This window comes from Abramis brama, assembly GCF_963993115.1.
Source record: "Abramis brama genome assembly, chromosome: 4".
Taxonomy (NCBI): domain Eukaryota; kingdom Metazoa; phylum Chordata; class Actinopteri; order Cypriniformes; family Leuciscidae; genus Abramis; species Abramis brama.
The window spans coordinates 36,558,881-36,586,157 of NC_139966.1; the positions used below are offsets into that span (position 1 = coordinate 36,558,881).

The following is a 27,277-nucleotide window of genomic DNA, read 5'->3' on the forward strand; positions in this document are numbered from 1 at the left end:
TTTGATAACTCTGAGTTCTAGTCATATTTAATTATCATTTTCTAAACTATAGCGAATAAACTGTGATAATGTGAGAAATGTTGAAGGTGTCTGAATAAATTTTGGTTTGACGGTATAAGGTTTTTAACATTGTACAATTTATTAATGTTATATGACATTATTTGATAACACTGTTGCATCGCTCTATAACAAATTAGTGCGCTTTAAAAGCAAAACTGTCAAAACCTGAAGGTCAAACTTGTTAAATGGAAAGTTTTGCATTATTTAACAAAATCAAACTGCTGGTATCTTTTAACCTAGCAACAGGGCTAGGGCAAGTCTCAGAGGGAACTCCATCAAGAGGAAAAGAGGGAAAAATACCTGCCACTAGACATCTCAGGAATCCCAAGGCAGTCACTTAACAACTCGTTAGAGCAAATGAGGAAAGTTAATCAGACCTGCATTAAAATCAGCACTGGGCTCAGTTCTTCAAAGCGAGAAATCCGAACAAACCGATCCTCATTAAGGCCTCGATTGTGGGTCACACACCACTAACTGTTCAATTCAACCGTGGAGGCCTGTGGCACTTAGTCAATGAACAACCCACAAAGGCCTTCCAGAAGATGGACTGAAAGCAGGAGTCAGCGGTTACAAGGTTAGGGAACTTAATGCACATGACGTAAAATACATAGGCTATTTGGAATCTTTCTGAACCATGGTGCCTCCAGGATGGGTATATGCTGGACATCCACCAGGAATGCTCAAGCTGATGGAATGGTGTTGTTCCACCAAAAATGTTGTTGTTGAGGAAATCGGCTAGCATGTATCTTCTTTGATTGACTAACTCCTCATGCTAACCAGCCAAACATATAACACAATAGTGCAGTTTAAAGACCACACTAAATTCTGGAGTTTTGAAGGAACCCTCAAAAGCTTATCAAAGGTTTACATGATTCAAGAGTCCTAGGGTTGCAAGGTCACTCCATCTTTGCGCAATGAAGAATGTTTTCCAGCTCAAAGTAAAACTCAACAGAACTAGATGGTGTCCATCTTCAACCAGCCTCTCAAATATTTGATCTCCACTCACCAAGATAACTCTTTATTCCTTCAACCAGCACTGATGGTGTTGTCCTCAGTAATAGTTCACCTAACTCAGTCGATCTTTAACAGTTGTGCCACTGATCCACATCAGCCCTCCAGAACATTACTCTTGGGGAATCTATACACAAAGACGATGTAAATTATCTTCCTTCTGAATCGATAGTGTACCACGGTACTCCACGTACCATTTCATCACACACTCATTCCTTTTAATTATAAAACTTTATAGTCGCCTAATGGGAAAACAGCTCCGGTCCGAAAAAAAACGGAAAGAACAGAGGAGCTGAAGAACAAAACCTTCCGAGACAAAGTGGCTGCCTGATTAGATGGAGACTTCCATGAAGAACGGCACTGTAGATTAAAAATATCGATAGAATAGACATATGTAGCTTAACGAGCTATGCAAATGAAGCCAAATGATTAAAAGAGTAATGAATGGGGATATTGAAAGGGTCTGGTGGTTCTGAAACTTTTATTCACACAGAGAACTATAAGCCAAGGCAAATGAAGATGACTTTAACTAAAAATGTCTGATGTATATTGCAGAGAGAAAATGGCTCCAATCAGATCTCTACATAACTTCCACAAGTCAAAAGTGCTTTCAACAGATGTGTTTAATCAGTCCACCAGGAAACCAAGTCATGTTTCTACATTAGCTTGTGCAATTAGTGCTTCTGATGAAAAACTATTTTCACTTAAACAGACAAAATTGTATGCTCCTTTCTTCTGTGGTATGTAAAACAGCTTGCAGACAGCCTTTGATGCAGTCTATTATTGCAGGTACCATAGATTTAAAGGAAGTCTAGTTCACCCAAACATTTAAATGTGTCAATTTACTCTTGTTATTGCAAATCCATAGGAGTTAATTTCTTATGCGCCACCTACTAGAGGTTTGCCGATATATAATTTTTACTGATTTATCAGCACCGATAGTAGCTTTGTGGAACAATCTGTTATTGGTAACAGTGAAATAAAAACAGTCACAGGCTTCGCATGGAGATTGCAGTGACATGCTTTGTACATGAAGAAGTGGATTTAAAATGCACAGAGAATGGTATGTATATGATTCAATAACACTGCAATTTAAGACAATTCATTTGCTCAACTATTGCTACTTTGGAGAACTGCATGCTTGCAGACAAGGTTAGAAGATAACGTTAGCTGTTTGAATCCTTATAACAGTTACAATATGTTGGTTAAGAATGGAAACTTGCCTTTCATCTTAATTTGCAATTTTGAATAAAAATACATCACTTAGGCCGTGTCCACCAAAGCGTTTTTAGCCAGCTGAAAGCGCTAGGCGCTCTGCTGAAAACGCCTAGCTATGGGCGCTTGAGAGTGTTTTGGCAGAGATTTTTTTCAGTTGAGACACTTTGCTTGTTACAATACGGAATATCCGCGAAAGTGTTACTAGTATCTCATTTCACACTTATTTTGTTTCTGTGTTGAGTCTATATTAAAATGTCGATACAATGTAACGTATTTTCTCTGGCTCTTGTTTTAAATGATTTTGTTCCGTTATTATGCTTGATGTTGTCATCTGTTGATGTTGCACAAGCAGAATGTGGCGGTTGGTCGGTGTGGTATCAGTCCCGCCCCTCCTCCACTGTGATTGGACGGTTGGGTAAAAAGTGACAGTGATGAGCGCTGCGTTTTACCCAAAGTTTCAAATTCTTCAACTCTCAAGAAAACGCTCAGCGCCTCGTTACACTCATGGCGTTTTAAAAATGTGGAGCTCCCATTGAAAACAATTGAAAAAATACGCCATCCGCGTGAAAAAAAAAAACGTTTTGGTGGACACATGGCCTTATGCTTTGTGCCGATCCAGTATGATTTCATGTTCAGGGAGGGCATCCCTAGGTTTTTGCTTTTGAACATCTAAACGTTTGCTCCATAAGACAAAACATGCACAAACTGCATAAATGTGCAAAACCTGCACAGGAATAATCCATATAAAAAATGTTGTTTCCCTGTTTTTCCAAAAAACAACAACTTTGAAGTAGTTATGCACAAAAGAAACATAAGAGCAAAGTACAATGTTTAAATCTAAAACATGACTGGCTTTTTATTGACTTTAAATGGGTCATATATTGGTTAAGGCCATATTTTTCCATTTTAGTTACCGGTATTTGGCAAAATCCTCTCTACCACCTACTGGACTGGAGTATTAAGTGCTTGTTACGCACAGGAGAGTAATTATGTCTGACCCAATTTTACAGTTTTTTTTTTTTTTAAAGGCTTATTTATCAGGTTTTTCTTCAACAAAAGTGATTGGAATGCTCAGAAAATGATCACTTATTTTGCTGATAATTTAGGTACCATTGCACTGAATTCACCCATACGAGTATTCAAAAATTATTTTTTATTATTATACAATTTTGATAATTCCTAAAAGATACAACCACCACTAAACATCATATTAAAACAAAACGGTTTTCAGACGGCCAGTCGGGCTTTTCCTGTCCAAGCTGCCATTTTTTAGCCAGAAGAATCATGAATGTGGGCCAGTCTTGCTGCCGATTGCTCTGTAAAACTACTCAAGCAATCAAAAACTGCAAAAATGTTCAGGTGCCCTCTTTCCTGTGCAATAGTTTGACTACCACAAGAAGGGTTCCCTGCAGCCTTGCTACTAGAACAAATCAATAGGATTGAATTTAACTTCAGTTTGTTTTTTCTTCCATTAGACCTTGACCTTCTAAGTCCAAGAACTCACAGAGCAGATTAGAAATTTCATTTGTTGTAGGCAAATCGTATTCAAATGTATTTTGAAGGCTCTTGGAACAAGGGCAGAAAATCCCCAATGAAGATGTTCCCTGTCTCCTCTAGCCTTTATTTACAGGCGTAATGAAAATGATTGTTTAATAATGAAATGCCCTAACAGCAAGGTACCCACAGCCAAAGCATTTAACTGGCCCCTAATTTAGCCCTGTCATCATACATTTTTTAAAGCAGGAATCAAGAACGATCTGTGGCTTAAAGTAAATAACACAATTCTGCTAAAAGGAATTTGTGGGCGTATTTCGTTCTGCACTGACTAAATAGGGGCTTATGCTCTGATCCAGAGTATTTCAGACGAGCGGCGTTGGGGAGCAACTAATTAAAAGTAGCTGTAAACTTCATAGTTCATTGAAAAATGAAAATTCTTAACCATTATGTCATTTCAAATCTATAAGACGTGTTCTACTTTAGAAAATTTTTTTGAAGTTGGTCATTCTTTCCCATGCAATAACTTACAAGGTTCATATACACAACAGTACCATTAAGGCCGTTTGTCCACCAAAGACATTGTGTTTTTTCACACGGTTGGCGTATTTTTTCAATTGTTTTCAATGTGAGTGCCGTGTTTTTAAAATGCCGTAAGCGTAACGAGACGTTGAGCGTTTTTTTTCACGCTGAAACGCTGAGCGCTCAGCGTTTTATACAGGCGCCGAGAGTTGAAGAATGTTCAACTTTGGGTAAATCGCAGCGCTCATCACTGTAACTTTTTACCCAACCATCCAATCACAGTGGAGACTAATACCACACCGAACCAACCATCACATTCTGCTTGTACAACGTCAACAGATGACAACAAGAAGCATAATAACGGAACAAAATAATTTAAAACAAGAGCAAGAGAAAATACGTTACATTGTATTGACATTTTATTACAGAATCAACACAAAATATGTGTGAAATGAGATACTAGGAACACTTTCGTGGATATTCCGTATCATAACAAGCAAAGCGTCTCAACTGAAAAAAAAAAGTTGAGTTTTGTTTCTCACAAAGCTATTGTACGACTCAGAAGACATGGAATGTAGTCCATAAGTCATGGACCATTTTTATGATTTTCTGAACCTTGAAAGCTTCAGTCCCGGTTCATTGTAACTGCATGGGACTCAAACATTAAAAATGTCTCCTTGTATTTCAAAGTAGAATGAACGTCAAAGGTGTGAACTCTCATTGATGGCAGAATTTTTAGTTTTCAATGAACTATTCATCCGTAGTTCATCCTGAGACTGAATCCAGTTAAGCTACTTTAAAACTGTATCTACCCAAGCTAATCACAATTTAAAGTAGCTTCCTAAACACTGTAGAGAAGTAAGGATTCCTTGGTGTGTGCCATTACATGTACATTGATGGATATGGCTGTCTCGTCAGAGTGAAGCCGTGATGTTTTGCTACTGCTTGCCCTCAACAGTCAGCACTTGGCCCACATAGCACACTTTGAATGAGTGTCTGTCACACATGGCACCATGCCTTATTGCACCGGGTGGAGTTGAGGGAAATAAATTGAGAAATTTGGTCCAGGTACATTTTCCTGCAAACTTTCCTCCACACACAGTGAAGAGAGAGAGTTGTCCCAAACATCTTTATCCTGGGAGAACAAGGGCCTTCTTCAGGCATTGTCGTTGTCTTCTGACAAGTATACAAACACAGAGGCATACAAAACAAATAAAGTATGCCTTTCAGACAAAGAGCAATTAAGAATCTCATTTTACCACGTGAACAGCAGAAACTCTGCTGGGAGAAAGAAAACCAATAAGGAAATAACAAATGGTGCATTAAAACCAAGCAACATCGCTGCGGGACTTCTGACGACAAGATGTTGTGCACCATTCAAGGCCTAAGCCCAAAACAAACTTGTGTTGCTCCAAACCCATAAGACGGTTTTCTTCAAAACAAAAATGAAGATGTTTTAAATGGAAACCTGAGGGATTTCTGTCCCTCCACTGAAAGTCTAAAAAAAATGTTCATTAAGACATTGTCAAAGTATTCCATGTGAATCCAAGTCTTGTGAACAGACACGATCACTTTATATGATCAACAGCAGATTTCATTTAGGCTTTTATTCACATATAAACATTGATCAACACACATACATAGAGCACATCAAATATGTACAACGGAAGCTCAAATACGCATGTTTGACTAATCATAAAGCAATTGTGTCTCTTCAGAGGACTTGGATTAAACCGTTCTATTCAAATGGATTACTTTTACAATGTCTTTTTTGACTTATAATGCATGATCATTTTGGTTGCATGGACTTTCAAATATCTCAGGTTTTATTAAAAAATAAAGAACAAAGAATGACAGTCTTATGATTTTGGAATGACAAGATGTTGTGTTTATGACTTTTTTTGCGAGCCAACCCTTTAATTCTAAACCTTCATATCACACAAATAACTGCATTAATAAAAACATCAGAACGCAATTCATGAAGGGGCGTTCAGACTGACAGTGATTTGCTGTGACCAGAAGTCATTCGTTTTCAAGGAAGTCAGTGATTAGCTGTGACATGGGCAACTGCGACTGTTGGCAACAAAGTTGAGCAGAAATGTGTGCAAATGAGCAGTGATGCGGTGTAACCTTTCTCTTTCAGCAAATGCAAAGCATTTGTGTACTTGTGTAGTGTATGTTTTTGGCCTGAAGAACAAATTGTATGGAACTTGGGGGATTTGATTCCCCGAAGATCAGACAAGTTCAAATGACCCAGGAAAAATGTATCCTCATAGATGCCAACAACAGCAGAGCCTGGGGGAAAAACCCCTTATCCTCCATCCGTTGAGTGCATCAATTGAGCCGAGCATTGCTCATTGCATGGTTCAGGATGTTACTGTCCATTGGAAGGGTCCCTCTGGGCCCTTCACAATCATTAGTCTGGACAGCCCGTTTAGTCTACTAGAAATCATACGCTCAAAGGTGTAAAGGTCAAGAAATAGAAAGACATTGGGAACAAACACAAAGATTTAATCTGACAAACTCAAGATCCTTGGAAGAGCTTAAACGGGCAGGTTATGACAAATATTGAAAAATATGATCGAGAAATGACATTAAAATTCATGCCACTGGGCATAACTCAGTTGGTATAACACCAACGCTGGCTAAACACCAAAAGCGAAGAACAGAAAAACTTGTGAGTTTACACAGCTGTGCTGTTGTAGGAGTCTGCAAGGGCCTTATACATAATTATGAGACTTCATATGCATATATCATATTTACGAAAGAGTTATTGACTTACCAATATACTCGAAAACATAAACCACAAAGAAGGGTGTGACAAGGTCATTGATGCCCTGAACGTAACCACTTGCTGGATGTCGTATCGCCCAGATGAACAGAATTCGCTCAAAGATCTAGAAAAAAAAAGTTGCAAAAAAGAAGATATCAGGATATATGCTCAACATTTATATGTAAGTAGCAATTACATTGAATCATGCAATACAACATGAAAACTGTTAGTAGCAGAATCTGAACATACAAGGTCACTCAAACGGTTTTAATTAGAGACACAGTGGGATCAGCCACCCCCAGCTAGCAATCAATTAAGAAAATCAATTAAGCCTTCTGAGCTTTTTAATCATTAACATCACAACATTCAATGGCGTAGACAGCAAGGTGAGAAATTACAATTAGCTGTGTGCATATTTATTATTAGATGGCGCCCTCTCTTTATATGAGGCCTAGGGATAGACTTTAGCCCAAAGTATACTTCAGTTTTGATGCAAACAATATGCTAATTCTGTTTTTAAGAGGAAACAAGAATAAGGCATTCATAATTTCCTCATAGCTGTATTTGCAAACGGGGAAACTCGAAATTCTAGATGACACCAGAGTTGTGACATTGGAAAGGGCATCTCAATGTGAAAGTGAAACGATGGAAGCGAGCAAAGTTTGTTGCGAATGGCAATGGGTTTTGTGAGGCCGGTGCTTGTTTCATGTATCTCGTATCACACCGCAGATGCTCTCTCTCTTTATTAACCCCATGGATTGATTGATGGATGGATGCGCTTTTTTGGAGCTTTAAAAACTCAGGCTCTATTTACTTCCATTATAAAGCATGGAAGAGCCAAGATATGTTTTACTATAACTCCGATTGTGTTTGGTTGAAAGAATAAAGTCATATACACCTAGTATGGCTTGAGGGTGAGTAAATTATGGTATAATTTTCATTTTTGGGTGAACTAACCCTTTAATAGTAGGCATACGATAATATCGTTGAAGTGTTTGTCTTGTTGGTATAGAACAATTGTTTTGTGCACTCTAATGGATTATAAGATCATAAACGGGTAAGATTTTAAAATCAATATTTCATGTCCCCCTCATTATTTATTTGGTGAAAAGCTGTGTAACAACTGATTTGACTGTAGATTATCCCTGAAATGTTTGTGTTGTTTGGACATCATCTAGGTTCAAAGCTGCTTGCTAGGAACTGTTTGTGTTAGTGAAAGCCTTGTTTTTAATGAGCTAATTAAATATTTCAATATTTTGTGCCTAATTATTTACTTATGTTGCAAGTAGCAGTGTAATAAGCGGGATAATGCATTTCCAGCCGGTTAACGCAATATAACTGATCACCCTCTCTGGGTTAATTTTTGCCATAACAACCAGCGGATGTACAGTTGTGGTCAGAATTAATGGCATCCCTGGTAAATATGATGGCTGTAAAAAATAAATCTGCATTGTTTATCCTTTTGATCTTTCATTCAAAAAGTTAGCAAAAATCAAACCTTTCATTGAAGTAAAGAATTGAAAGTGGGGGGGGAATCACATTATGAAATGTTTTTTTCTCCAAAACACGTTGGCCACAATTATTGGCACCCTTTTATTAAATACTTTTTGCAACCTCCTTTTGCCAAGATAACAGCTCTGAGTCTTCTCCTATAATGCCTGATGAGTTTGGAGAACACCTGACAAGAGATCAGAGACCATTCCTCCATACAGAATCTCTCCAGATCCTTCAGATTCCCAGATCCATGTTGATGCTTCTTCTCTTCAGTTCACTCCACTCATCAGGTCAGGGAACTGGGACGGTCATGGCAGAAGCTTCATTTTTTGCTACGTAACACATTTTTGTGTTGATTTTGATATTTGTTTTGGATCGTTGTCCTAATGGAAGATCCAACCACGGCCCATTATAAGATTTCTAGCAGAAGAATTTTTATCTTTTTATATTTGATAGAATCCACGATGCCATGTATCTGAACAAGATGTCCTGGACCTCCAGCAGAAAAATATGCCCACAACATTAAAGATCCAACGGTATATTAAATTGTACACATGGGGTACTTTTTATCCTTGTGTGCACCAAACCCATCTTGCGTGTTTGCTGCCAAAAAGCTCTTTATTTAGTTGAAGCTCCAGTCATGTCTGACAACTGAATATGCTGGAGTTTGTTACTGGATGAGCGCGGAGGATTATTCTTGAAACCCTCCCAAACAACATGTGGGGATGTAGGGGTTGTTTGATTTTTTTTTTTTTTTTTTTTTTTTGGTAGGCTTCCTACCCCAAGACTCAACTAATTCTCCATCTGTGATCCTTGAAGAGTCTTTGGCCACTCAAACTCTCCTCCTCACCGTACATTAAGACAATATAGACACACGTCCTCTTCCTGGCAGATTCGTAACATCTTTAGTTGATTGGAACTTCTTAATTATTGCCCTGATGGTGGAAATGAGGATTTTCAATTCTTTAGCTATTTTCTTACAGCCACTTTCTATTTTGTGATGCTCAACAATTTGGCCTTTGTGTTTCCTCACATTTAAACTCCTGTGAAACAAGAAGTCATAGCTAGACAATTTCATGTTTGCTTTTGACATTTCGTCTACATCGAACGCACATGGCACCCTTTAGCGTCAATATGAGACGCAGATAGATATGGGCCAGAAGGCGCCTCCTAGCGGTCTAACCGTAACCCTACACCAGACCTAAACCTACCCATAACCGAACAAAGCTCTGTGCGTCTCATATTGACGCTAAAGGGTGCCATGTGCGTTCGATGTAGACGAAATGTCAAAAGCGTCAGTATATGACGCCCTAGGATGAGAATGCGTTGGTCACCCTGGTGTGCTAAAAAAAAAAGGTAAATATTAATGGGAATATACTTCAGAGACATTTTACTTTTAAACAATTCTAGGGGTGCCAATAATTGTGGCCAACGTGTTTTGGAGAAAAACATTTATTTCATAATGCGATTTTCCCCCCACTTTCAATTCTTTTACTTCAAAGAAAGGTTAGATTTTTGCAATTTTTTTTAATGAAAGATCAAAAGGATAAACAATGCAGATGTATTTTTCACAGCCATTTTTGATCATATTTACCAGGGGTGCCATTAATTCTGACCACAACTATACATTATCCCTTAAGGCGAGACACTACAGGTGAATAGGGTAAAATTTTTAACTAGCAGATATCACCATGAAACTTTCCCAGTTGATTACCTACATTAAGATGAGAAAAAAATGTATTACAAGTTTTCTGTAATTTAATGTTTAAATATGCAAATTAGGCAATATCTAATTAAATATGCGCTAATTTGCATATATTTTAAAAAACGAAATCTGAGTATTGGATAAAGCCAGGTTAAAAATTATTTTTTCATTGTGTTCACATATTAAATTGGAAAAAAATTACAGAGGGATTTATGGATATCTACTTTTATTATCCTGTAAATCAGAAAATACTGTCAATAGCCTTAAAAAAAGATTTTCGCCATGTTTTTTGGAATAAAATGTTATATAAATCAGGCTAGGAATAATATATTTACAAATCCCTCTGTAAATGTCTTCATAATATAACTAGGTACAAGACTGGAAAGTTTGATGTATATAGGTGCTACTGAAGTGGAGATTTCGGACTTGGAGTATGAGAGAAAAGTCATTTTGAGAAAACGGGTTTTAAAGATTTATCATCAGCCAATGAGATTGCGCATTCAGCCCTTTTACTTTCACGATTGCTGATAAAAAGGAAATGACCATGTTTGGATCCGACAGGATTGTACAGGAGAGAGAGAGCTTCCTAACGGTGCATGTGATGACAGGGTGCCGGCAGCGATCGCGGAGCAGCATGTTGATTAAGAACGCCAACTTTTGTTGAATTAATGAGAAATCTACAGACGCAAACAGACAAAGTGTAATAAAATAAAGACCTAAATGTGTATTTCGGACTTTTTTCACCACAAGTCTGAAAGAAGACATGTTATTGAAGACAAATATCCAAAAATCTCACAATTGACCAGTAAAAAAAAAACATTGTTTTTGCCTGCCGTGTCTCGCCTAAAGTGTCACAAAAATGTTCAATATTTAACAAAAACGTGAAAATTGTCCTTGCTGTTGTGAAAGCCTGAGCTCCAAAAAATCAACATAATAATGTGCACCACTGTCTTTGTGTTTTAGTGTTTTAAGGAAAGAGTGCATTCATAACTTACACACACTAGCAACTTTTTCTTCGATTTTTCTTCAAAAAACATTGTGCAATGTTAATGTCTGTCAGTGTTATTTTGTATTGTTATTTCCGTCAACAGTTTCAGTTTAATGTTTTATTTTTATCATGAAAAATAAATTGTTATTTTTTACTTTTTTTTTTTATCAGTAATTTGAGTAAAAAAATGCGATTCAGGAGCAATTCCTACTTGGTAAAACCGTGTTCATTCTTTAAATACATTTATGTAGCCTTGTCTGAGTTTTGAGTAACTTCAGCTCTTTAACTCCAGATATTGTTTTTAAGTTGATCTTTTTGACAGTAAAAAAAAAAAAAAAAAAAACTTTTTGTGGGACTTTTTTGTGTTCCTTTCTTTGAAGGCAATACCTTAATTCAAAGTGATGGTGACAGTTGTTTGTGTTTTCGTCTCACCTTGCTGACAGCACAATGGAAAGAAGCAAGAAGTTTGACTTAAATCAAGAGGGAAAATGGAATACTTTCTCTTTCTCTTCTCTCTGACGCATGCAACTGACATCTCCCGCGCTCCTTTCAGGACGTAATGTATCTGTCATCCCCAAATAAACTCATCTCTCACGTTGAGCCCTAAACAATAAATGTGTACACGGCAGCTCGCGTTCATTTTTTTCCCGATTGTGTCGATCAAATGGTGCGGCTTTCTCATCTGCGTTCTTTTCTATGATCAAAGCTCCATTTATCAAAGACTTTAGACTCTTTTCTTTCTCGAACCCTCCCCACCCAGTCTCTTCTCATCGAGGTAGTCATGGCAAGATCTCCTACAGAAGCCCATTACATAGTGGAAATTAGACACTAAATCGGGCAGCAGAAATCAATGGCCGAGCTGGAGTGCACCGAAGCACCCGAAGCGAAAATATTATCCATTTATTTGGTTAGGAGACATCCACAGTGAAGATCGCCATACTCCAAACACTGCTTGTTTTTGATTCTCCTTTTAAATGCGAAATTATTTTTTAAAAGGCAGCAGTGGGAAATGGAGAAGGATTCTTGCTCAGGGCCACGATGCATCGACAGACATGTGTTTGTGATGGAAATTCATGTCTTGAGAGCCCATCACACTAAATTGAATATGTTGAATGTGAAATTGAAAGGCCGTGTTGGGGGTAGTTAATGGGTAACTCTCACCAGAATTGAACCTAGGCTCTTTTTGTTAATCTGCCCGAATCAAACTTTCGTGTAAAAGCATAATTAGAATAGAAACGCCACTTTTAAGATTTCGTTTTAGGTCAAAATGCCTTTTGAATGGGAGTGCATGGGGCACTTCTATGATAACATCAAAATCGCTATTTTTAAAACACTAAGGCGGCTCGACACAACATAAAACTGTGCTCTAAGTATCACCAGGGGCTCTACACATGAACTTGAGCATTGACTACATTGTTTGTGTACACAAAGTTTACTAAAAAGAAAGGTTTTGTACGGTGGCTGGAATTTTGTCGGTCAAAAGTAGTCGACCTCCAAATGCAACGTAACATGAGGAGAGTAAAGATGAAAGCTCCTAAATCTTGTTTCCATATAAATTCATGGATCATTTTTTATCTAAGTTTTTCATTGAAATTACAAGTTCATGACATTTCCTCATATGGAGTCTGTTCATTACTTTGCATTCGGATTAGTGTTTTCTAATTATTAAAGAATAATTCACATGTCTGATTTGACGTGTGCTAAAATGAAGATTAAAAATTAGGCAAATAAATTAGATAAACATTAGGGCAAAAAAAGTCAAATGTATGTGCATTCAAATTAATCATGTGTATTATGCATTATATTTGAATACATGTATATATATTTTATTTTAGTTTTTATTTCAGTTTCATTATAGTGGAAACCCTTTACAAGGTTTCATTAGTTAAAGTTAGTGAACAATACTTCTACAGCATTTATTAATATTAGTTAATATTAATTTCAAAATTTGCTAATACATTATTAAAATCAAAAGTTGTATTTGTTAACATTAGTTAATGCAGTGTGAACTAACATGAACAACTGTATTTGTATTAACTTAACATTAACAAATATTAATAAATGTTGTCCAAGTATGTTGTACACTTTTAGTTAATACATTAACTAATATTAACAAATTAGACCTTATTGTAAAGTGTTACTCATTAAAGTTAAAACTATTCTGAATTAGCTTTTATTTGTAAATTTTAATAACCATGTTAATTTTAGTATAGTAATTTAATTATGTATTTTTTTATTTTTTTATTTTTTTATATTTAGGTATTTAAGTTATTTTCATTTCAGTTTTTATTTATACCCAGTTACGGCTTCAACTTTAACATTATTGGCAATGCAAAAAATGTTCATCAAATATTTATATTTTATACTTTCAGCTTTATTTCAATTAACATAAATGTTTTTAATAGCTTTAACGATTAATAACCCTGGACGAGACCTATTGTATTTAAAACATTTTGTATATTCAAAATCTGACAAAATGATCAGGTTCAGATTCGTATCTAGCTTGCCTCCTAATCTAGTTGTCAAACAAATGTGACATTTCATATTACGAATATAGTTGGCTCTTTGACGAATTGCTTTCTTCCTCTATTGTAAGATCATGGATGGGCAACTTCGGACCGGTAGGGCGCCTGTCCTGCATAGTTTAGCTCAAACCCTGACAAAGCTTTCTAGTAATCCTGAAGAGCTTGATTAGCTGGTTCAGGTGTGTTTAATGAGGGTTGGAGCAAAACTCTGAGCAGAGTTGCCCATACCTGGTTTAGATAAAACTAAATCTGTACATCTGTAAATGTAAATGTTCTTCTCAGTTAAAGCAAAGCAGCTCAGGGTTTGGAACAGAACATGCTGTCCATTTTGACTGCACAGTACATTTGGGGATAGCGGTGTGTTTGAGGGCATAAAGAAAGTGTGTTCGCTAATAGAAATTTGTTAGTGCATGCATCATTACAAGACTTTTTCTGGCATGCTATCATGTGACACAAATACAGAGCATTTCAAAGCCAACATGCAACTTGCTCCTGCTTAATGTGATCGAACTTAGTTCAAAAGATTACTTCTCAAATTAAAATTATTTGTTCGTCTCAAGTCATTTCAAACCTGTATGAGCAATATTCTCCCAAGGAATACAGAAGGAAATGTTTTTTTTTAAAAACTGTACTGTTTGCTCTTGCTTACACAATTATAATGAACAAAGGTTTAAAATGTATTCAAAAGCATCATAAGTGTTACAAAGGACTTGTGCACTATATTATTATAACTATGTTTTCTAAAGGAACAGACTGGAAATTAAGCCCTTATATTTTATACTATATTTTCATGATATATGAATTCAAATTCTTCTCAATTATGATTCTCATTATGTAAGGATGTTTTGTAATTAAAATTAACATAAATTTAAAACAAACACTAAAAGTTTTAACTTAAAGGTATAGCGGAGGATTTTTTACTTCCGGGTGGATCACCTATACTATTGGTCCTCCTAATTGTCAATCATTCTGGTGAATCAATCAAACTTATTCAAAAAGTGGAGAGGGCGGGTCTTATCTAAAATTCGGAAAGATCCTCCACTATACCTTTAAAATTAAAATATGGTATAATATTTACAATAAAACGGGTGTTTTTTGTATGCATTATTATGAGACTTTTCCCTTTTACGTAAGATACATTTTTAAATAATACTAAATTATTTTTCCCCTCAAATTGTGTATATGAGCTTAGTTCACCCAAAAATGAAAATGCTGTCATCATTTACTCTCCCTCAAGTTGTTCCAAACCTGTTTGACTTTCTTTCTTCTGCTGAACACAAAAGAAGATATTTTGAAGAAAGTCGGTAACCAAACGACTGATGGACCCCATTGACTTCCATAGTAGGAAAAAAAAATACTATGGAAGTCAATGGGGACCAGCAACTGTTTAATTAACAACCTTCTTTAAAATCTCTTCTTTTGTGTTCAGTCATACAGGTTTGGAACAACTTGAGGAAGAGTAAATGATGACAGCATTTTCATTTTTGGGTGAACTATCCCTTTAAGACTACCAGTAAATACCGACTTAGGTTTTAATCTGTTCTCCAACTGTCCGACACACATCAATGATAGGTATAGATCACTTCTATGACACTTGTATGGTTCAGCTGCATCCTTTTTGAAACCTGAAAGCTTTATTTCCCAATCATTCTAAATCTATACAGTCTTCAGATTTCTCCTCTTGTGTTTCATGGAAGAAATAAACTCATATGGTTTGTAATGAGATAAGGATGAGAGAATGCTCAAGGTGGATAGTTTCTTTAAGATGCTCTTTGTGTCTGGATGTGAGTTTGTGAGGATGAACGAGTCAAGCTGAGTAAAATGGGTGGTGCAAACTTCTCACCTCTTGCACAGAAGCTTGTTGAAAGAGAGGTATAAGAGGATTAGTTCTCGGTATGTCAATGTGAATCTGCAGGGAAGAGAGACAAAAAAAAGAGGAGCACAAGCAGGTTAGGACAGAACGGCAGCGAGAAAGCTCGAAGAGAAACGGGGTCTGCCCGTTAGAGGCTGCACCTGAGAAGAAACTCACTGAATTCTGCATTCTACTTCCTGTGCACCTTAACGCAAGATTTCCAACCCCAAAAAATTTGAGATCGAGACCAGACAGACAGTTTGACAGACAGACAGATGGATGATGATTGAGTGACGTGCTTTTGGGTGGACAGAAGCATGTGGCGTGACCATCAGTCCTCTTACCTCGGTCACCTTGGGCTGTAGAACTAAACTTTCCGGACTCATTCGGGGAATATCTATGTGAATCTGATGGTTCAGAAAACACACACACACATACACACATATATATACAAAATGTCGATGTCAAGAACATAGAGAGTTATGGAACTGAGAGATGACAAACACACAAATATGATCATTATTAGGGATGCACGATATATCGGCCACCATATCGGTATCGGCTGATATTTGTTCATTTTACTGTTATCGTTATCGGCCTGATAAGAAAATTTGGCCGATATATTAAAGCCGATCAATAATGGATTATTTCCTTCAGCTGAGACTCTTCAGATGCGCACTGTTCTCCATGAAGGTTTTGAATTTGCTGAAAAATGATTGGAATCACTTCATAAAATGGAAAATACAGTAAAGTGCAACATGCGCAGCGCAAAATCTGTCATACATAAAATTATAATGAGAACATTGAAATTGTGTTCTTGGGACGTGGCTTTTAATGGTGAAACTTTTGTTTTTGTAATCAGCCTCTTTTTGTTTAGATTTAGTTTTATCGGTCAATATATCGGTCATCGGCATTCAAATATAAAGAAATATCGATTATCGGGCATAATTTTCATATCGGTGCATCCCTAATCATTATGATGGTTGCATTAGATGTTTTGTTTGTTTTTTTGGAGGGGAGGGGGGGGGGGGGGGGGGGAATAATATTTTCATGATAACTAAGCACTTTGCAACCCAATTCTACTCAGTGGTAATTCTCATTAAGTCAAGTCAAGTCATATGAATGAGGGCATAAGTCTGGATTTTTCTTTTTTTTAAATCTGCATAAATTAAAGGAAGTACAAATACTAAAATGATGCATTTAAAACATGAGATACTTTTTTTTTAAAACATTATTTTGCATTATTGTTATGAGCATTTATTGTTGTACTAATGCCACAATAATATCTTAATATACAACCAATCTTTATTTCCCATTTTATTCATGTAAAATATCCACAAATTAAATATTTTTATTAACATAATTTTCCTGACTTGGGGATAAGTGCTGTTATGAAAATGTCACAATGCCAAAAAAAAAAAGCCTTAATGACGGTAAAAAGCAACTAAATATATCTTATTTATTTATAATTTTAAAGTGAAATACAACAAAAGTTCTTAACAGGCCGGTGAGAATCACCCAGATATAGCTTTCGAGAGGAGAAACAAAAGCGTGAATCTCGCATCGTCAGTGATCACTAGACGGCAGTCTTAAATCAGGTAGACATTTATCAGATCAGAGTGACAGCAACAGTTTGATCTTCACATCCTCCTGCCAATTCACTGGAGCTTTAAACACTCCTTGTCATCTTTTCCTCTTCAGCATCTAAATAATCAAACACTATCTGCTGGTGGCATTTCTAAACACTCGGAGCTTCTAACATAACAGTGTTTTTGGCAAAGCTAACAAACTGCTGCTGCCAAGACCTCGACAGTAGGTAAAACGCAACCAAAACCCCTGACTATATCACATTAAACCCCTGGCAAAACTGAACTGCTGGCTTTGAACTTAAAAATGATTCTATTTATAGCAGAATTAGCACTGGCCGTGCAGAGCTGTACAGGAAATTAAAAGGAAAACACAGGAAGTTCTGAATAATCTCCAGAGTCTTTGATTCAGCTAATTATTGCCATCATCCTGTATAAAGTTCAGTTAGCAGCATTCTCTAGACATAGGAGGCCTTTTCCACAAATAAGGTTCACAATGGGAACACTGGGTCTCATTCACTAATAATTGCGTAAATTATTATTCACTAATCATTCACTAATCATTCACTAATAATTTCGTATTATTTCGCAGGGGAGAACTTCTCCAGAAAAATCTCGCCTAATTCACAACACGTGCGTACCCACATGAATTTGTTCTTAATCTCGTTGTATTGTTAGTGAATTTGGAGTATTGTAAATGGGTGGCCGTGTCCAAACCATCTCTATATAAAGGCTTTCTGCACAACCTTTCCTTTACAGCCTTTCATCACTCTAGTCAAACTTGTCTTACTCTTTCACTGTATATGATAAGTATATGATGAAATTAAATGTAATTGTTTATTAATTTATTATATAATTGTATACATAATTAATATCATATAATTAAATGTATAAATAATAAAATATAACTTCTAAAAATTATAATCATGTTAAGATGAAATATAAAAGAAAAGCACCTACCTTTTTAGGTGCTAAGTGGTTTCAGTTCCTATTGTTTTTTTTTTTTCGTAAATTTAAAATTAATGTAAGTACACAAGTTTTTGGTGAGTCATGATTTGCTCGTATGCAGATTTCACACACAAATTTGTGTGTATGCAGGCTTAGTGAATGAGACCCATTATTTTTTACAAAATAGGGACTTTTTTTCTCCAAAGAAAATGGTCAGTGAAAAGACTACTAGATATGAAGAGTTCAGATGCAAAAGCCTCTAAGTGCCATCTGAAATTTTCTTATAAAATGATCATTTTTATCAAGCTTGTATATTTAAGTTTAGTAATTTCATTTAAATGACAATTAATAGGTAATTTCCACTGCCAATTAAGTGAAATTATTGAACTTAAACATACGAGCTTGATAAAAATGATCATTCTAGAAGAAAATTTCAGATGGCACTTAGAGGCTTTTGCATCTGAACTCTTCATATTATATCAGCATTATCATTTTATAAATAATTCTATAAATACAAATTTTAGATTTCAACCATGTTACCAATACAGTTTGTATGAAACCTATTTTCTTATATATTATATATCTTATACATATTCCTATATATACACACAGTCATGTGAAAAAGAAAGGACACCCTATTGAATTATGTGGTTTTATGTATCAGGACATAACAAATCATCTGGTCCTTGGCTGGTCTTAAAATTAGATAAATACAACCTCACATGAACAAAAACACATGACATATTACACCATTTCATTATTTATTTAACAAAAACTATGCCAAAATGGAAAAGCCATGGGTGACAAACTAAGTACATCCTTTCTGCTTCCATGGGAATTAATAGGGTAAGTAGCAGTCAGGCGCTGCTAATCAAATGTCTTAGATTAATTTATCATCAGCATGTGTGACTAACTCCATAAAAGCAGAAGTTTTGGCAGTTTGCTGGTCTGGAGCATTCAGGTGTGTGTTAACACTATGCCAAGGAGGAAAGACATCAGCAATGATCTCAGAGAAGCAACTGTTCCTGCCATCAGTCTGGGAAGCGTTATATGGCCATTTCCAAACAATTTGAAGTCCATTATTCTACATTAAGGAAGATTATTCACAAGTGGAAAACATTTAAGACAGTTGCCAATAGTCCCAGGAGTGGACGTCCCAGCAAATTCACCCCAAGGTCAGGCCGTGCACTGCTCAGAGAAATCGCAAAACACCCAAAGAGCTTCATCTCAGACTCGATACAGGCCTTAGTTAACATGTTAAATGTTCAAGTTTATAACAGTACAATTAGAAAAAGACGGGACAAGTATGGCATGTTTGGAAGGGTTGCCAGGAGAAAGCTTCTTCTCTCTACCCCTGGTGGAGGGGTGATCATTTGTGGCTTGTGTTGCAGTCACAGGACCTGGGCACCTCACAGTCAATGAGTCGACCATGAACTCCTCTGTATGCTAAAGTATTATAGAGTCAAATGTGAGGATCTGTCCGAAAGCTAAAGCTTAGGTCATGAAACTGGACAATGATTTCAAGCAGCACAGCAGCAAATCTACAACAGAATGGCTGAAAAGGAAAAGAATCAAGGTGGCTCAGTCAAAGTCCAGACCTCAACCCAACTGAAATGTTGCAGCGGGACCTAAAGAGAGCTGTGCATAAACCGATGCCCAAAAACCTCAATGAATTGAAGCAACGTTGTAAAGAGACTGATACTGTCATATAGAAAACAATCCCTTCAACTTATTGCTGCTAAAAGTGGCTCTACAAGCAATTGAATCATAGGGTGTACTTAGCTTGTCACGCATGGCTTTTCCATTTTGGCTTTATTTATGATGTAATATGTCATGTGTTATTGTTCATCTGAGGTTGTATTTACCTAATTTACCTAACGACCAGATGATTTTTATTATGTTGTTATGTACAGCAAAACCATAAAATGTATTTTTCACTTCAATGGGATGATACACATTTACTGTTTAAGACCTTTTTTTTTTTTCTCTGCCAAGTTAAAGGGATAGTTCACTTTGAAATTAAATTTTGGTATGTTTTAGCTTACCTCAAGGGCATCCAAGATGTAGGTGTCTTTTTTTCCACAGTAGTTTCAATTTTGATATTTTTAGGTCAAACCGTTCTTGTCTGTCAGTCATATAATGCAGGTCTATGGTCACCACCTCAAAGAGCATGCACAGAGTCCAAATTAAAGCAATTCCCCATCGTCCAAATTATCAAAATTGAAACTACTGCGGAAAAAAAGATATATACACTAGATGTTGCCTTGTCTATGGCAGTTCATTGGAACGAATGTTTTTAAGGTGACATCTAGTGTATATATCTATGCGCCAGTCTGCGCACACATCACACACTAGGAAGCGCCCGCGCCCTCAGATCACTTGGACGTGGCTGTGTACAAAAGGTAAAAACGATATAAATACTGTTCGTTTTCTCACACAAACCGCTCGTTTCGTGTCTTAGGCCATCAATGTGTACTTACGATGGGGAATTGTTTAATTTGGACGATGGGGAATTGTTTTACTTTGGACTCTGTGCATGCTCTTTGAGGTGGTGACCATAGACCTGCATTATATGACTGACAGACAAGAACGGTTTGACCTAAAAATATCAAAATTGAAACTACTGCGGAAAAAAAGACACCTACATCTTGGATGCCCTTGAGGTAAGCTAAAACATACCAAAATTTAATTTCAAAGTGAACTATCCCTTTAATTTTATGTTAGAATCTAACATACCTCATAGTTCTAACAACAAACATACACACATTTTGATTCTAATGCTTATAAAATAAGTCATAAAACACAAATCTGTGTCCCATCTAGAATTAAATATAGTCAGTTACCTGTCTGTATGTGTCCTGATGGTGTTCGTCGTTGCGGGAGTCATAGTACTGCTCGATAAAGCCAAAGTATTCCTGTCGTTTCCTCTGCAACGTGCTTTCCCTCCGCTCTGCATTGGCAGGCAGGTACCCCTGTAAATAAATAAAAAACTAACGTTTACAGCGGCCCCGACGAGATACCTCAAAATCAATCTGATATAGATCTGCGTTCGCCAACAAAACGTTTGTTTGCCTGCACTAGCACAAAAGCTGCTAATTTAAAATCAAAACTCAGCAAAGTTTTAAGGTTTCCAAGAGTTTGGAGCCACTAAGTTGATATCAGTCACATTTAAAGTTACATTTCCTCTTATTACTGCCATAGCAAGAGAATGAGAACACAGCAGATGTTCAGGCCCAGAAAAGAAAGTCTCTTGATAAAGTAATTGATTGCACAAAAATCTACAAGCACAGAAATCCATTTATCACACAAGACGCTCCCCCATGTGGCTATTTTTTACTTCCACACTCAGTCGAGTTCTGTGACAAGATGTATGTGTGCCAAGCTCTACGCTCCATCAGCATATGTATATGTAATTAAGTCTAACACACGAACATAAGTAATAAGTAACGTTCACATTATTAACAGAAAACCATAGCGTTAAAAAGGGTAGTTCTTAAACTTGATGGGGTACATGGGAGTGTTTCTTTATCTTATGGGCACGTTAGACCCTATGGACTTTTATAAAACGCTTTCCAGACTTGCTAGTTTATTTATTTTTTCTATTAACAATATCCAACAGTGTGTATATGAATCACAAGAGACATAACAAGGAAAATTCTAATATTTTCCAAATTCTAATCCAACAAAATGTTATTTCCACCAAATCTCAAGTTCCAAAAAATAAGATTTTAAGAGGATTTTTTATTTATTTATTTATATTTTTTTAAATCCTTGTTCACTACTGGCCAAACAACATTTAACTCAAATGTTTACTTAATCTTGAATATTTGGCCACGTCTATATGTTAGAAATGTTACAGCAACTGTCATTTCTTAAACAAGAATATGTGGATACTATACATGCAAACTCAGAGCTTTTGGTTTAGACTTATTTTGAAATCGCAATAAACAGTTTGCATATTTAGAAACATATTTATGTATTCTCTTGTGTTGGCGAAGGTTTATATATTTACCTTACACATCTGATGAAATGGCGTACATTGCATACCCAGATAAACGTTATAAGCAATCCAAACCCAGAGATGGAGTTTGAGTAAATAACAGTTTGTGTGGAGCAGCATTTACTGTGAACGAAGCAGCTCTCGAGACGCATGTAAACCTATACGCATGTAAAATAATTAAAGCGCATATATTATATATATAACCCACAGGGCATATATTTACTTAATTGAATCGTAACCTTAGTGAATTAATAATAGCATTCTGCTATGGTATGAAAACGGTCTAATAATGCGGTTCATGGATTCTCGTCCTTGGAATGCGCCACTTCCGGTATTTCGCCAATTACTCGACACGGGTAAATTGCAATCAAGGATTTTTTTTTTTTTTTTAATTGAGTACTCGACAGCCCTAGTTTTATTTACATACAATTAAATAATATCACACTTTTTGCATGATTTCACAAAACTAACAAAAAAAATATTGGAAATGACAGGAAATTGTCAAGTTACATGAGCCTTGAATATTCTTTTTTTTCTACACACATCTTATGTTTCATATTTAATTTAAGGCAAGACAAAATTTGTCAGACACTGATAACTGGACAAGAACTTTTAAAATCTTTACTTGAGAGGTCACACGGCATGAGATGAAAATAAATGTAAATAACCTAATGATGTCCCCTTACTGTCTAATAATAATGGACACATATATGGTGAATGGTCATAAATTTGATGACAATGTCAATTGACCTTACTATTTTTTTTTCCTCTCCAGTTTTCTCCCAATGTTTGTCAGTCTGTCTTTTTCCAAACTGACAAAAAATGTTCACACACCTATTACCAAAGATCATTAGAATCTGTGTGTCTTGTTTTGTACACTGAAAATAAATACAAATATGTTAAACTATGTTGAGCGATGTGTTTAGTCTTAAAATTTCACAATACTGGGGGTCAGGTTGGGTCGCAAAGTCTTTAGCCTTTTTTTACGGGATTTTTTACAGGATACGGGATTTTTTACGTCTTTACGGGATTTTTACGGGTTGTGTGTGAACGCACTCTCTGATTCCGGAAAATCACTGGCAGTGTGAATGAACCCAAAATCAAACGAACCCGGGTCAAATCCCGGGTCACTTTATCTGTGTATTTTCCGGAATCTCTTTGTGAAAGGGGCTTTATTTACACTGTCTGGATTCCGGCATCAATGCAATCTTGATGCAACCTCTTCAGACCAACACGAGTGCCAACTTCCAGAAGTAAAGTATTTTAAAGGTTCCTAATTTTGTTTTGGATGTTTTCTACAATCGGTTTACATGCACCTAAGGTGAAAAAAAACACTTTAAATCTCTCTTAATAAACATTGCACATCACTTCATTTCCCAAAAACTCTGAAAACGTTTTGTTCAAATATTCAGCCTCTCTAAACCCCTGCTTTCTGAAAGCCTACTCTGCTCTGATTGGTCAGATGGCCCAGTCTGTTGTGATTGGTCTAACGCTTACAGCAGGCGTCAGAAACAAATTTTCCACTACTATATATGAATTTCAGCACTTCTTTAGCACTTGACACACAACGATACGAACAGTAACGATGCCGTCGGTTTTTCCGTATAAATTCCAGAGCGAGTCCTCATCCTTTTGAAATGAAAACATCTTCTCGACACGTCAACAACATGAACCAAACTCTTCCAGGCCTCGGCTACAACTACAGTGTTTGAGGTGGATCAAAGTAGACGTTGTTCGCAGGCAGCCAATGAAAACCATAGGCTGGCATTATCCAAATTTGTTACACAGAAAGTGAGACTGGAATTGCTGACGACTCGTTTCGGCAGTTCAGAATCGATTCTCTATTAGCAGACAATAACTTTATTTGCCATGCGCTTTGATCTTTAAAACACTGCAGACCTATTACATTCAGACAGCTCTTTTACACACTGCATGAAAGAGTTTATCTACAAAAAGAACGGTTTTGTTTATCTACAAAAAGAACACCCACAAAAGACGACAACACTGATCTAGCACTCGTGTATTAACACCGCATGAGGTGAAATGAACATGAAATGAAGTTGTTGTTCTCATTTTGTTGCCAGAGAAAGAGAAAGAGAGGAAGAGAGAGAGAGAACATGGCATTGTTCACAGCAGGTGCAGAGGTCCAGGAACAACAGGCCCGTAATAAATGTTTCCCAGCAGCTGGGTTTGGATGAACACATGCGTAAGGTCTGTGTCCAGGCACTGGCTCTGCATCAACCCGCTCCCACCTGCTCACGACGGGACACCATTACTCAAACACCTCGTATTAGTGCGGCTGAAACCACCATTTAATCATCTGCACAGCTTTATCCTTTTATTTATTAAAGCCCACCGTGTGCTATTTCACTGAGTGTGGGTGGGTGAGAAAAAGATGGGTCTTCCACCTCCAAAAAATAGTTACCACAGAATATGAGACACTGAGGTAAGTTTTTTTTTTTTTTTTAATCGCACACCTACGAAATGTTACTTTAGAACACTCATAACTGAGTGTTCAGCAGTTATTGCTGTCATGCCCACAAATAAACAAGGCAGCATGGGGATTGTGGGTAAAATTTCAACTCATCTGAGCAAAACACCAGCTCTTTTTGTCTTGTCGACAGTGCCATTACCTCAGATAATGAAACCCTCTGTTACAAGGCAAACATTTCTAAAGTGTTCGCATTAAGTCGAAAGATCAGACAGATGTAACCATAAACTGTATAAAAATAAATAAATAAAAAGATTTACAACATGTCTAAGCTAGAAAACTGAAGCCAAAACATCCCAGTAATGGTCGTTGCCGATTACATCGTTACGTCACTTAATCACGAGCATGTTACACCCCGATTTTATAGCATTAAATAACTAACTAATAACAAAATTTATTGGAAAAAATTACGCTTGAACGTAGATCTGCATGATAAGAACTACCTAAAATGACAGAAACGATCTTTGGAAAAACATTATTTGAAGTCTAATTGGATATTTTAATTCGGCTCACGTCCCATTCTATTACATTAGGTTGGGGTTTATTAGGTGTACTGCAGCCAGCCACAAGGGGGCGATCAAAATGCTTTGGCTTCACTTTTCAGGACTTGTGCGGCACCCTTGGATGTGACATTCGCTTCAACAGTCTGGGTAGTTTGATGGGTCTTCTAGGTGGTTGTGAGGAAGGTTTTAAGTGATTGGTAGGCAATAGCTAAGAGGTTGCTAAGCAATTGCTAGAATTTTCTAGGTGGTTGCTAGTGTGGTGTAAGGTGGTTGTTAGGTTATTGCTAGGGTGTTGCTTGATGTTGTTGCCAGGTGACTGTTGAAGTGTTCCAGGTGGTTGCTAGAGTGATGTTATGAGGTTGCCAGGCGACTGTCAGGGTGTTAAAAGTGGCTGTGAGAGTGATGTTCAGTGGTTTCTAGGCAGTTGCTAGATAATTTCTAGGGTGTACTTGATGTAAGGTGGTTGCTAGGTTATTGCTAGGGTGTTGCCAGGTGATTGTTGAGGTGTTTCAGGTGGTTGTTAAGTGATGTGAAGAGGTTGCTAGGTGACTGTTAGGGTGTTATAAGTGGTTTACTACAGTGATGTTAAGTGATTTCTAGGCATTTGCTACAGCATTTTAAGGTGGTTGCTAGGGTGCTGCTTACTGGCCAAAGACAAAAGAACCCAACTCAAGCCTCCATGACATTTTGGTCTCTGCATAGCAAACAGAAATAATACTGGATGTGTTATTCTGCAAAATGTAATACTTGTACAAAATTAAATCCTGTGTACGAGCAATAATGATTATTGCCTTAGCAAACACCACTAATGAAATCTTTGTTGTCTAGGGGCTACCTGACAAAAGAGAAATGATTTCTTCTTAGGAAAGCGTTGAGCGGAGTTCGGTGGCAGTTTGTGAGACGTCAGCAGGATGCACAGAATTGATCATGCGTTAAAGCGCCCATTCAAACAGTGATGCCGCCCTCCGCAGGTCATTACTCTTGTTAAAGGATGCTTTCCAGCTGTTCACGCTCACTCTCCACTCACTCAAACACAAATACACACACACCGATGAACTCATAATGTGCACACCTGTGCAGGAGCTCAATAGCATGGATCGATGAGGTTTGATTGAGTGGGGCTGCAGTCCAGGGTTCAAGTCAAGATGACAGATGAGGTAGCCGTAGGCAAATGAAGGTCACACGGGTAAATTGGATGTTTCTGTGTGTGTGTGACCGCACACTAGCCTAGAAGAGGGTCAGAATATCAAATATCCCCCTCCAATCCATCTTGTTTCAGACTGGCACATCATATATCAGTGTGGCAGGAGGGCATACTGCTGCCTGTCTGTGTGTCAAAGGGTAAGACCACACATAACCCCCTCATCATGCCAGTCCTGTCCTAGGGGAAACTTTACACCAGTTATGTACTTCATATCTTTCATCCATTATAAAAAGTGAAATGTGTATATTTTTTGCAATATTAAAAGGTTCTCCCCTTTCTTAAAATGTATGCATCCTGTTTACGCTGGGATTCGAATTAATGTCGACCGGCATGGGAAGCGGGCGTACTAGCGAATGTGAGCCTGCCTTCCATGCTGGTTGACACTGGTTGGGCCAGGGGAGGTTTACCTGGACATTTCTCACCAGCTGGCCCATCCAAATTCCAATATAACTGTCCCTACTCACACCGCTCCGAGAGAGATCCGAAACAGCATCAACCAGCATAAGAGGCAAAGGAGTGGAGTGACATTTATCTCCACGACTCTTCCTAGATGCCCATTTGTAGTAAACCATTTGAAGGTCGAATCCTAGGTGTGTGACGAGATCTCGCGAGACTAAAACGGGACGAGATTTCTCGTCGAGTGAAAAGTCGAGTTCTCCAGCTGGACTGCATTCAAAAATATCTTCAGTGTGGTATACAGGACAGATCCAATTGAAAGAAAAAAACGGCACAACAGAAAACGGCACATACACATTACATCAGAAGTTTTGTTAGTATGCACTATTTTAGCTCTCTAGTAAAAGGTTGTTTTTACGTAAGAAGAGTTAAAAATGGCAGTTTAAATGGCACACACATGGGGGTTAGAAAGATTTCAGATTTCATCAAAAATATCTTCAGAAGACG

At 37.1% G+C, this 27,277-nt stretch overlaps 1 protein-coding gene across 2 annotated transcripts in view; it reads right to left on the reverse strand.

Moving 5' to 3' along the window:
* The window catches only part of tbc1d22a (TBC1 domain family, member 22a), a 157,255-nt gene that overhangs the window by 99,112 nt on the left and 30,866 nt on the right, over positions 1-27,277 (reverse strand). The window contains exons 6-8 of one of the 2 annotated variants that reach the window (XM_084111350.1): positions 21,020-21,148; positions 15,634-15,699; positions 7,088-7,202 (exon numbers count right to left, since the gene is read on the reverse strand). In XM_084111350.1, coding sequence (XP_083967476.1) covers positions 7,088-7,202; positions 15,634-15,699; positions 21,020-21,148 — 310 coding nt within the window. Of the gene's footprint in view, positions 1-7,087; positions 7,203-15,633; positions 15,700-15,986; positions 16,050-21,019; positions 21,149-27,277 lie in introns of both variants that reach the window. The other variant, XM_084111351.1, reaches the window with a different exon arrangement.